We start from the raw sequence: 12,483 nt of genomic DNA on the forward strand, positions 1-12,483 counted from the left end.
GTTTGTAAGGTCTTCAGGCATTCAAACGCTAAAATACTTGCAGAATCATGTAGCTCACTATATTGACAATTGACAATATATTGTCAATTTGGTCAGAATAACAAACCTGGATAATAGGTGATTGATATTTGAAACGTAAAGATGAATCTTTGAATCGATATACAATTGATAGCATACTGTAGCTCTGAAATTACGTTTTTAGGCAAGGATAAGCGGATCACATAATGCATGGATACATTTTTAAAGGCTGCGGAGCTGTTTCAGGATTTGGCCACTAGGTGTCCCACTGACTCCACACTATGGATGTTTCATTGGGCGCTGTTCAGTAGAGGAAGAAGCGGCAACCACAACACCTTCGATTAAGGTAATAGACGTTCAAAGAACAACCTTTCAACTTTTGATCCAAGACAAACACATTCGTATTTTGATTATACGTCAAAACTGTATTCTGACATGTTAAGATAGTTTGTTGTAAAAGTGTTTCCGTACGCCAAACGCCTCGGTTCTACTTTAGCAAATAAGTGGCTAACGAGGGTTAGCCAACTAACTGCCATCAAGGTGTTTTTTTTCTTAACATGGACAGGAGTTTACGAAACTTTTAAAGAAAATGCTCCGTCGCTGAAAGAGCAGTAAAAACAAGTACAATATAAAATGCCTGAACTGTATTTTATGGACCGTCGTGTCTTACTCTTCAAAACTTGATACAGTCTGGAACTTTTGGAAGCTAAGAAGCTAAGGCTAGCAGGTAACATTTTTTGAAACTGTTGCTTCAAGACATCGAGTCGATCCAAATAGACGATTTGCTTATAAGATGAACTGTGTTTCCGTGTTCGTTTGGTTGGTGTCACATGCATGTCCTTGTTTTCCACTACCTACAGTCTCGGAGTTGACGCTACGTGTCGACGTACTGCTCTTTATTTCGGTCGTGTTGCTTTAGTCATGCGTGACTGAATCCAAATGTAATGTCGTCTCACGCACATCTCATTTTTACGTGACAGAAACTTAAATGCGTAATATTTTGTCATTCTAAAGAAAATTGTTAATGTCTTGATATGTTTGTTACGAAAGCCAGTCCAGATGTATAAGACTTATTAGTGGTCCAATTATATACAGAATGCAAGATAACTTCTCTTTTAGTCTAATTTTCACAGAGGATAAATCCAATCAATATCAAAAACTATTTGCATTTGTTTTGTGTAACAGTCGCTTACTGCTTTAATACTGTCAATATGACATCAAACACTACCTGGAATCCCTTTAATATTCCAGAAACGTGCTTGCTAGTTTAATTGAATAATCTAAATTGTCCATAGTTGTGTATGATTGTTTGCCCAAAGTTGGCTGGAATAGGCTCCAAATCCCCGCGGCAATGAATAGAATATAACATGTTTCAGTCATAAACATTTAACATGCATAAGAGAGCAAGTAATATTCCATCACACAAGAATAAACCACTCTCTTTTCATGTAACATACTGTACTCTGTTCAGTGGAAGTAATCTTCTTTTCATCTAGCCTCACCTGTTCAAGCCTGAGGTTGTTTGTGAAATGATTCTTTTGCCAGCATTTTGGACAATATACCTCGCCCTTTAATTTCCATGTGTACAATCATTTAAGAACAGTGTAGCTGCCTCAAAATGTTTTTTGACCATATTGAACATTAGGACTAAGAATGCATTTTGCTAAAATAACTAAAGACTGTTCTATGTATATCTTTGTACTTTTCATCAACATGTTATTTTGTCATACAAGTATGTGCATGGAGTGACTCCACCTTGTTCTTGCACATTTCCTTATTGTTTCTTCATAATTCTGCTGTCACATTGCCACACGCTTTCCTTCCTCTTTTTATGCATCAGTCTGTGCATGATATCATAGTCTCGAGTTTTCACAGGCTCAATGCGGTGAGAACTGAACTAGTCTGGGCTTTGGTGTTCACGACACCGGATGCAGATCACCTTCACCTTGTTTGTGTGTGGCGCGTGTCTTGTTTCAGGTAAAGCATGGCAATGACGGGCCAGAGCTCATGCTCCTCCATGAGTAACCACACCAAGGAACGTGTCACCATGGCCAAGGTGACCCTGGAGAATTTCTACAGCAACCTCATTGCCCAGCACGAGGAAAGAGAGATGAGGTAACAGCGACAGATTAAACAATCTCTTTGTAATGACTGGACTAAGCATTCAGTGTAAAATATTTGGTAGAAATGCCTAAGGTCAAAAACTGTAGTAAACTGTAAAGTTGATGCTCAGGCAGAAGAAACTGGAGAAGGTGATGGATCAAGAAGGCTTGGCTGATGAAGAAGTGAGTGATTATCCAATTTTGAATTGTTGGACTTAATAATAATTGATAAAAAAATTCACATTATTGTATGTCTCCCTAATGATGACAACGATGTGCCTGCAGAAAAGCCGTCGACGTACTGAGCATGCAAGGAAAGAGACCGACTTTCTTCGTCTGAAGCGTACTCGCCTGGGTTTGGAAGACTTTGAGTCCCTGAAGGTGATCGGCCGTGGAGCATTTGGAGAGGTGAAACCACCATTTATGCGTACTGGATCTGTGTCCTCAGCATTCTCTATTTGGATAAACATTAACAAAGATAACAGATTGTCAATGACATCTACACGTACGTCACGCAGGCCACATAAAATCAGCTCACGTGCTCATCAGGCTTGTATCAGCAGTGTTTTGTCTCGCTTTCTTGCAGGTGCGTCTGGTGCAGAAGAAAGACACCGGCCACGTCTATGCCATGAAGATCCTTCGCAAATCTGACATGCTGGAGAAAGAACAGGTGAGGTCACTGTGTTGCTGGTGAGGCAGTGCTGTTCCTAATCTGGTGTTACTCACTTTTAATGGTCGGTTCGATTATGTTAGGTGGGTCACATACGTGCTGAGCGGGATATCCTGGTAGAAGCAGACAGCCTGTGGGTGGTCAAGATGTTCTACAGCTTCCAGGATAAGATGAACCTCTACCTCATCATGGAGTTCCTGCCTGGAGGTATGAGCGTTGCCGCTAACACCATAGAACAAAAAGCCATAAATAAAACGTGATGAATGATGAGCGATGAGTATATATGTGTATGGTGTTGCTGGTATCCGTTCAGGAGACATGATGACCCTCCTGATGAAGAAGGACACTCTGACAGAAGAGGCCACTCAGTTCTACATCGCAGAGACAGTCCTGGCCATCGACTCGATCCATCAGCTGGGCTTCATCCACAGAGACATCAAGCCAGACAACCTCTTGCTGGACTCCAAGGTATGTTACGATGCATTTTTGCTTGTAATTCATCCATTTAAGCCCACGTTCAGAACAAGGTGACCTCTGCAAAATATTGACCTCTGCAACCAATACGTCGATAAATCAATGCTTTTGCAACAAATAAATGGGCATTTTGACTTTGGCAATGTTCAGCATGAGTGACTCTGTGATTGCCTTTCACAGAGCTGCTTTCTTGTTATATTAAAAACAATGCGGCAATGATTACGCTGTTCAGTTTCTTAGCGGGCATGTGGCCCCTAGTTACTTTGAAAAACAAAAAGAGGTGACTGAGAGGGATTTGAATAGTCACTAACTTGGCAACACTGACTGATTTTGTAAAGTACATGCAGCTCATCCTAAAATGTATGTAAATGAAATCATTCTCAGCAACAAACTAAAATGAGTTATTAGCCCAGTCCCAACATGAGTACATGTACGTTTCTTAATGTGCTAAGGGCTCTCTGTATTGATTTTTTTTTTTTTTCAGGGTCATGTAAAGCTGTCTGACTTTGGACTGTGCACGGGCCTGAAGAGAGCACATTGTACAGATTTCTACAAGAACCTGAACCATAGCTTGCCGAGTGACCTCAGTAAGCAAAGTCAGGCAACCTTTTCCTTTTCCATTATCAGTGATGTAATTTGTGTTTATGCAGGTCAAGGCACAATTTGATTAGAATCAGATTGAAATTGTGTGTAAGGTATTGGAAACCATTCTCAAATCCAATAATTGTAATTCTTCAATTTTGTAAGGCCATGTTTTTAATTCATAATGTCCAAGTCATTCAAAAAGAAATCAAGGTAGTTTTTTTAACAATTCTGTTAAAATATCAAAGACAACTGTTTATGGACATTTTACCATACACGTTCCCACTCTGTGTTTGAACATAGGCTATGAAATGTTTAGTGTACTGTTTTTTGTTGTTGTTGTTGTTTGAAAGCATTGTAAAACTGATAGATTGTCCCTTCACAGCCTTTCAGAACATGAACTCCAAGAGAAAAGCAGAGACCTGGAAGAGAAATAGGAGGCAGTTGGTACGAACAAGGAAGCACATTTACAATGCATTGCTTGACTTACTGTTTAAAACAGCCTGTAATATTAAAATTAATGTAAATGACATTGGCACAAAATGGCCGAAAATTGTTATTTTTCCTCAACTTACCCCAAACATTAAGAGGAAATGACATTTTTTGCATCTTAAACCACCCCCCCCACCCCCCCACCCCCCCCACCCCCCCCACCCCCCCCCCCCACACACACACACCACACCAAAATCAAGCCAGTATAGGGGCTGGCCGATTATTTATTTTTATTTTTTTTGCATGCGTCCCTTCTCATGTATTACCCGGAAACTTGCATAGTTTGTTGAATGAACAACTAATAGCTGGTTCTAGCCGGGCGAGTGTGTGTGCCTTTTGGTTTCTATTCATGGAAGCAGGGCCCAGAGTGTGGAAAACAAGCCAGCGCCCAAATCAACAAAAGCATATTTGTGGCACATGGACATATTGCCAAACACCGCCCCTGCACTTCCAACAACTTTGCCAAGCAATCAAATATGTGCTGTTTATCTAATGTAAAAACTCGATGCAGATCTGCTTACCTTGTGTTAATCCTCAACTTGGAAATTTAACCATTACTTCTGGTGCCACGTGGGCTCAAGAAATATTTAAATATGCACTGTAGTAAATAATTATGACATTAAGCAGTCACAACTTGACTGTTCCACTGTATCCAAACTACACGTACTGTCCACCTTGAATAATAAGGATATTTAAGTGATTCTTTATTGTATCACTCATGTGGAAAAGCGGTCATTGGCATCAAAAAATGTATTGATAGTCTTGCACATTGGAACCTAATTGTAGAAGGTAGAACTTGAACTCCAGCTCCTGTGGTTATTTTTTAATTCACCCTGAGCTCTTCCCTTTCAGGCTTTCTCCACCGTGGGAACACCAGACTACATTGCTCCTGAGGTTTTTATGCAAACTGGATACAATAAGCTCTGTGACTGGTGGAGTCTGGGCGTCATCATGTATGAGATGCTAATAGGTAAGAGCTGCCGGGACACTCAGGAGCTAAGTTGGACACCGGGCTAGATAAGGTACCAATAGTGCGTGTTGTGTGTGCGCTCTACGCTCTGATCAGGTTACCCGCCTTTCTGCTCGGAGACGCCTCAGGAGACGTACAGGAAAGTGATGAACTGGCGGGAGACACTCATCTTTCCTCCAGAAGTGCCTATTTCTGAAAAGGCCAAAGACCTCATCCTTAGGTAGGACCGCTTGGATCACTTTCTCACTTCTGCTGTAAGTGTTCTACATGCAGTGGGTCAGAGATGCTCGCTACCGTTTAATCGTATTTACACAAAAAGTAAATTAATCCAAAAAACAAAACAAAACACCCTCATCATGTCAGAATCATCACGTAATGCACACAATGCAGACCTGGCCATCGAAAAAGGCAATCAAGCCCCAGAATGTAAATTGTATTGTATTAGTTGTAATCACAATAATAGTTCTGAGTCTTCAAATATAAAAAAAATGTTAGGTTTACTAAAAAATAAATAAAACATTTAATTAAAAAGCTCACACTGGAGATGAGTGCCTATTTACGTGCTGTCATGCAGCACAGGCTTGGTGTATTTGAGGTGGCTGTTCTAATCGGTCCAGTTTTGTTGATGACCGTTGACAGATGCATGTGTGTAGTTATCACGCATCCCAACTTATATTACCTGTATCTACATATGTGTTCCTATAGCGTTTGTGAGTGAATGTTTATTTGAAGTCCCAGAAGTCGATTTCAGTTTCCTGTTAGCATGTCAATGGGATTTTACCTTGACTTTAGCGTTAGCACTAGGAGGTTTTTAAAATGAAGCATGTCTTGTATTTAAATGTATGACGTGTGTCATTATTTTTGTGGTGTCTTTAGATTTATAGTTAACTCCAACAATTTAAAGCATGCACAGGGAGGGCAGATTCACGTACGTCACATGCTTGATGCACGAGCAACATGGTGCATTCAGGGTACTTTCACAGTGTCGGGAACACTCTGCACCGTTTGACACATTAATAATTTTTCTTACGTTGTAATGTTTTTAAGATGGTGAGAAGCCACAATCAAAATCCCGATGAGTTGCCCAGCTACAATAACACATGCAAATAGTCACGCAAGAGTATAAACAGCAATTTTAGCTTCAGCTTGAGTTTATTGACCGCTTACTTCTGCATTAATCAACTATGTCTTGTTTTTGGGTGTCTTTTGACAGGTTCTGCTGCGAAGAGGAGCACAGAACCGGTGCTGCTGGCGTGGAAGAAATCAAGTCCAATCCGTTCTTTGAGGGCGTGGACTATGACCATATCAGGTGCGAAAATTGGAGTAATAATTTGCACCTACTCATGATGAGCTCAAACTATAAACGTGCAGAAAAGATCAGGTGACGACATGTTTGCTTTGTTAAATAGGAAATCAACCCAAACATATTTTTTTCAAGAATATTTTCCCAGCAGGCCCACTAGTTGAAACACGGCATTCTGATTAATATTGCATTTGTGGAATAAGAGTTAATCCACCCCTTTTTAGCCATCTCTGGGGGCGGCCATTTTGTCACTTCTGTCGACCGAAAATGACATCACGATCAATCACAGCTGACCTGTTTTCTGAAGCTGAGTCATGATTGGTCTTTACCTGAGCCCTGAGCAGTTGTAATAATTAACTGTAAATGGTTAACTATTATGATTAATTATCACAGGAACTAGCAAGGACGCACAACTGTCTTGTGATTTGAGCCTCATGTAGTAGGTTGAGTACATACAACACAGTGTAGTTGCACATCACACAGTCCAGGAGTTGTGCGATGACAAAATGAATGAACATGACGACCAGCTCGGTTTTTCAGAGAAAGGCCTGCTGCAATCCCCATTGAGATCAAAAGCATCGACGACACCTCAAACTTTGACGAGTTCCCCGATTCTGACATCCTCACACCAACAGGTAGGATTGCATTGTCGCATATTGCCCATTTCAAAGAAACCACACTCTCTGTTGTATGCACCCCCACTAGTCTAAATGCAGCATTCTGATTACAATTGCATTTGTGGAATATGAGTTAAGAAGCAAAATGCACCCGTTCTTATCCATCTGGGGGGGTGCGGTGGGCTGGGGTGTACATTTTAGGCACTAACTCCTGACTGAAAATGACACCTTTTTGGTTGGCTTTTTGATAGGGATGTAATCGTACACATGGGTGCATTAATACGTTTCGGTATGGCATGTTCGGTTCGGTCCACTTACTAGCGCGAGATTACGCACGGGCGCTATTGACTGTTGCACGCGGGAGATGAGAGCAGCGGCACTAAAGAGGAGCAAATGAATACGCAAACAAGCCAGAGCTCGAAGGTCCCCCGTACACTGCAGTCTCCTGTTTGAGAACATTCTGGCTGTCCTGTTAAAATCGCCGATGGGGAAAGGTATGTGTAAGTCCCAAAGTTGTGCCGACATTGCTACATGAGAACTGCGGCTATGCTGTAGCTAACACGTCTAACACTTAAAACGACATCATCCGTTTTTTCATGTTTCTTAGACGAGGAAGCAAGCAGTATTTTTATCCAAAAACAAAGTACAACAGCTCTTTCCTTCGTCTCCGCTGCTCCTCTCACTAGCCGTACGATGCATTCATGAACCTCGGAAACATCACAACTCAGCAAAAGACAAATCCGACCACAACACAGACAACCCAATTCGTTACAATATGCTGTTGTACATTCAAAGATTTCAATGCCTAAAAAGTGTAAATAATTTCATAAAGATTTCATTATAAAAAGAGTTTTAATATAGTTAGCAATAATTGTAACTGTTATTGTATGCATTTCTTTCATCACAAAAAGTGTATATATGTACTGTAATGACAACTTGTCTTTAACTTGAATACTTGGATGTGTCATAGGCTGTTGCTGCTGAGTGTTTAAAGATTTCAGTGTCTAAATAATTTACAAAATTAAGAGATCTTTATTGTTAGTGTATTTTTTATTCTGGTGTAATTTCTTAGCATATCACCCGAATAGTTCACTTTTATTTATTTTTTCTAAAGAATATACCGTTTACTTGTCATCTTTTCAAAATAAACATATAAAAAAAACAACAACTTTTTTTCGGTATGGTATATTTCCGGTACAAAAAAATATATATATACTGAACCAAAGTTTCCAAGAAACCGAACCGAAATGTGATTGAGCGTATCGTTACACCCCTACTTTTTGACAAATATCGGCATCTGCCTTTTTTAAAACTCTGCTGGCCGATAATAAATCAATTAAAAAATGTGGAACTCAAAACAAAAATATGTGAAAGTTTAACCTTTCTGTCATTTTGAAATGTTCATTTACTGTACAAAACTTCATGGAGCTATTGCTTAAGGTTTACTTTTTAAGACATGCTGACAATCCTGGGTGCTCCCTGAACTTTATTAGAATTTTATAACAGAGATGTATACTGTCAAAAATTTCTTGTAATAATGATTTTTAAAAAATCACCATTATGCAAACCTGAAACATTGTTCAATAAACATTCTGAAAAATGTTACAACAAAGTTAAGAGTACATTTTTCTTTAGATTATGATTCCAATATTTTACTTTTCACTGAAAATGAATATGGGCTCCAAATATCAGTTATCTGCCTCCTTGACTACTAATAATCAGTATCGGCCCTGAAAAAAGCATATCGCTCTATCTCTAGTTTGAAACCCTACTTCTAAACCCTAACCGTAGTTTGAAACCCTCCTTTCAAACCCTAAACCTAGTTTGAAACCCCATTTCTAAACCCTAACCCTAGTTTTAAAACCCTACTTTGAAACCCTAAACCTAATTTGAAACCCTACTTCTAAACCCTAACCCTAGTTTGAAACCCTACTTTGAAACCTTAATCCTAGTTTGAAACCCTTCTTCTAAACCCTAACCCTAGTTTGAAACCCTCCTTTGAAATTCTGACCCTAGTTTGAAACCCCGCTTCTGAACCCTAACCCTAGTTTGAAACCTTACTTTGAAATCCAAACCCTAGTTTGAAACCCTACATCTAAACCCTAACCCTAGTTTAAAACCCTCCTTTGAATCCCTAACCCTAGTGGCCATTTAGTCACTAACTGTTGACTGAAAATGACATCACAGTTGCTCAGGTACGGTTGGGTCGTTACCTGGGCCTTGAGCAACTGTGATGTCATTTTCAGTCGACAGCAAGTAATAAAATGGCCACCCCCTGAGGTAAATAAAAATGGGTGCATTTTGCTGCTTAATTCATATCCCCAAACACAATATTAATCAGAATGCCATGTTTAGTCGAGTGGGGGCACATAAAACAGTATTGCAAAGAAAAAATTGGAGTTGACTTCCCATTTAAAATAATTTTGCATCATTCAAAGTGAGTAGTATCATTAAAATCTTAAAGATACGCGTTTATTATATGTTTATATTTTGCAGTATAGTTCTCTTCTCTTTATTAAAAATATGCCCCAAAAACAGTAGTGGAGATGAATGACATTTTCTTTGCCATGTTCCCTTTGAACAAGCATTTTACTGTTTTCGTCTTTTGCAATGTCCCTCCCACAGTGATGTGCATTGACCTGACATAAGTGTGTGTGTGTGCGTGTCTTCCTGCAGCCACTCAGGTGTCCAACCACTCGGACGCCGGCCTGAAGAATAAGGACTGGGTGTTCATCAACTACACCTACAAGCGCTTCGAAGGCCTCACCGCCCGAGGAGCCATCCCATCCTACATGAAGTCCACCAAGAGATGAAGCTGCCTCACCAACAAGTCCTTGTCCTAACACTTGTCCCGGCACGCCCACCCGGACCGGGAGACGCCGAATTTGTTTGGAAAAGGGCTCCCGTCGATCGCTTTGCACCGTGGAAACTGCTGCCTTCATTTCTCTCCATCTTGACTTTGTCCGATGCTTCCAGGGCCGCCTTTCTGCTTTCCAAGGATTCTCTTCTCTTAACTTTTATGCCAGTGGACGCGGCGGTGGGAAGTTTGTTTTGAACTCCAATACCAGCTCCATCACATTCCCTCCTCAAAGCCAGCACCGCTCTCCCTCTTTCGCTCCCTCAGCGGACTCGTTAGTTTCAGTTTCTCACCGCTTGTACGCGTTTAGTAGACACTTGACAGGCGTCAAGTGCTCTCTTCAGGGATTTTTGTCCAAATGTGTTGGCTGCGCGTGTTGAATGATGTCCAACCAAAGACTGCATCAAGAACCTCTCCTTCATGTTGCTGCGTAATAACTGCAAATGGATGTTTTTATACAAGTTTTGCTTGATGATGACAAGAGGGAATTGAGCAACATGTTACATATTTAGTCCAGCATGATAGCACCTTATGTGATGTGTTTGGGGGTGGGGGCTACAAAAAAAAAAAAAAAGAAATTCCCATCGAAGTTAGTTCAAGAGTCTCCTGTAAGTCCCGCATAAGCTTGAGAGGAGCACGTCCATCGGGGTTTCCTGTCCAAACTAAACCAATCTGAATCTGCTTTGCTCTCGACATAAGACAGGCCTTTGTGTGAATTTAGTTGAAAGTAGAGTCATGCGCTTTATTTTTAAACACACTCTCAGCCCCGGCATGTGCACGCGCGTTATGTTCACTCTGTAATTAGAGGGCTAAACCGCTCCAATGTCCACAATATCCAATATGCTGTCTTCTAAAATGAATGTACCGTAAGTCTTAAGGTGTAACACTTTTAGTTCATTTACGACAATAATTCCAAATGCTGATTGTTTGAATGTACAAGAATTAACTGTGGAAGGAATTGTAATTTTATTCGATCACACCCGAGTCATTGAATTGACATCAAGGCAAGTTTTGTTTGGTTTTAAGATGGCCTTTTGTCTTTAAAATAACTGATGTAATCAATTTTACCAATGGAAATTACAATTGTTGGATGTACACTCACACAAGTCAGGTTCGGTCCAACGTATGCAAATGATGCTATCCAAAAGCTGTGACATTGATTCCGAGGACATTATCACATTGTCACACTTCAGAGCTCACAGCTTGCTTGTATGACTTTTTAGCATTGCAAAGTATTTTCTGACTATCATCATATTGCCTTTTTACATCTTCCATGCGACATTTAATCTATTTTTATGAGAACAAATTGGCTTCCATATCTTGTGTGAAGGTTTATCGCCTGTAATATATGAAGACAATGAGCACATTGTATTTTAGAAAAGCTTTCAGTGGACGTTTTCCTTTTGGCAGGGTACTTTTTTTTTTTAAAGGAAGTGATCTGTTACTGGTGCAATTGTGCTTAGTCGCTTTCAAAGCAATACAGTCCATGTTGATGTTCTAAGATCTGTGTGTTGTTACAAAGGATGCGCTCGTGTGTGTGTTTGCTTCTGTAGTCATCTTGAAGTTTGAGTGAGGGGATTTGGGAAGGTGGATGTACATTATAATTATTTAAACCACTTTGTGCTGTTTTGTGTCATTTTCTTTACGAAGCGACAATGAAATACTCTGCACTTAATGGTGTTGTCTCGTCAACGCCTCAATTATTGAGAATGATGGGCACAGATTTAATCGAATTTAAGACAAATGTGAGATGAGCCTCCAAAAAATGTATACCATAAACCTACACAATTTGAGATAATTTATTAATCTAACCCCTTGAACCTTAACCCAAGTTTGAAACCGTAACTATAGTGTTGAAACCTATTTTGAAACGCCAACCCTAGTTTGAAATCCTTTTTTGAAACACTAACCCTAGTTTGAAGCTTTATTTTGAAAACCTAACCCTAATTTGAAACCCTAACCCTGGTTTAAAGCCACCACTTTGAAACCGTAGTCTTAGTTTGAAACGCTACTTTGAAACCATAAGCCTAGTTTGAAACACTACATTTAAACATTAACCCCAGTTTGAAACCCTAACCCTAATTTGGAACCAAAAACAAACTTTTAAACCCTACATTGAAACCTTAACACTAGTTTCAAACCTTAATTGGAAATCCTAACCCGAGTTTAAAACCCAACTTTGGAACCCTAACCCTAGTTTTCAACCCGAACCCTAGTTTGAAACCCTAACCCTAGTTTGAAACCCTAACCCTAGGTTGAAACCCTAACCCTAGTTTGAAACCCTACTTTGAAACCCTAACACTAGGTTGAAACCCTAACCCTAGTTTGAAACCCTAACCCTAATTTGAAACCCTAGTTTGAAACCCTAACCCTAGTTTGAAACCCTAGTTTGAAACCC

At 40.0% G+C, this 12,483-nt stretch overlaps 1 protein-coding gene across 3 annotated transcripts; it reads left to right on the plus strand.

Annotated features, from left to right (window-relative positions):
* Positions 1-250: 250 nt before the first annotated feature.
* Positions 251-11,702, plus strand: LOC147153135 (serine/threonine-protein kinase 38). 3 transcript variants are annotated; one of them, XM_086024695.1, is made up of 14 exons: positions 251-364; positions 1,996-2,133; positions 2,252-2,303; positions 2,406-2,528; positions 2,707-2,790; positions 2,874-2,997; positions 3,104-3,258; positions 3,749-3,860; positions 4,232-4,293; positions 5,191-5,308; positions 5,405-5,528; positions 6,522-6,617; positions 7,152-7,246; positions 9,905-11,702. In XM_086024695.1, the coding sequence occupies exons 2-14, from the start codon at positions 2,003-2,005 to the stop codon at positions 10,039-10,041; spliced, it is 1,413 nt and encodes a 470-aa protein (XP_085880821.1). In that variant the 5' UTR covers positions 251-364; positions 1,996-2,002; the 3' UTR covers positions 10,042-11,702. The 3 variants fall into 3 exon arrangements, with proteins under 3 accessions (XP_085880821.1, XP_085880823.1, XP_085880822.1); XM_086024697.1 differs by having other exon boundaries at positions 3,749-3,851; XM_086024696.1 differs by lacking the exon at positions 251-364 and adding an exon at positions 377-745.
* The last annotated feature ends 781 nt before the right edge of the window (positions 11,703-12,483 follow it).

This window comes from Filicampus tigris, chromosome 1 (assembly GCF_054856515.1).
Source record: "Filicampus tigris isolate MCC_2025a chromosome 1, RoL_Ftig_1.0, whole genome shotgun sequence".
NCBI lineage: Eukaryota > Metazoa > Chordata > Actinopteri > Syngnathiformes > Syngnathidae > Filicampus > Filicampus tigris.

Coding starts and splice junctions, on each gene's coding strand:
- LOC147153135 (XM_086024695.1), top strand. CDS start 2,003: ATGGCAATGACGGGCCAGAGCTCATGCTCCTCCATGAGTAACCACACC. Junction 2,304..2,405: donor AAGGCTTGGCTGATGAAGAA/GTGAGTGATTAT, acceptor ATGTGCCTGCAG/AAAAGCCGTCGACGTACTGA. Junction 2,529..2,706: donor GCCGTGGAGCATTTGGAGAG/GTGAAACCACCA, acceptor GCTTTCTTGCAG/GTGCGTCTGGTGCAGAAGAA.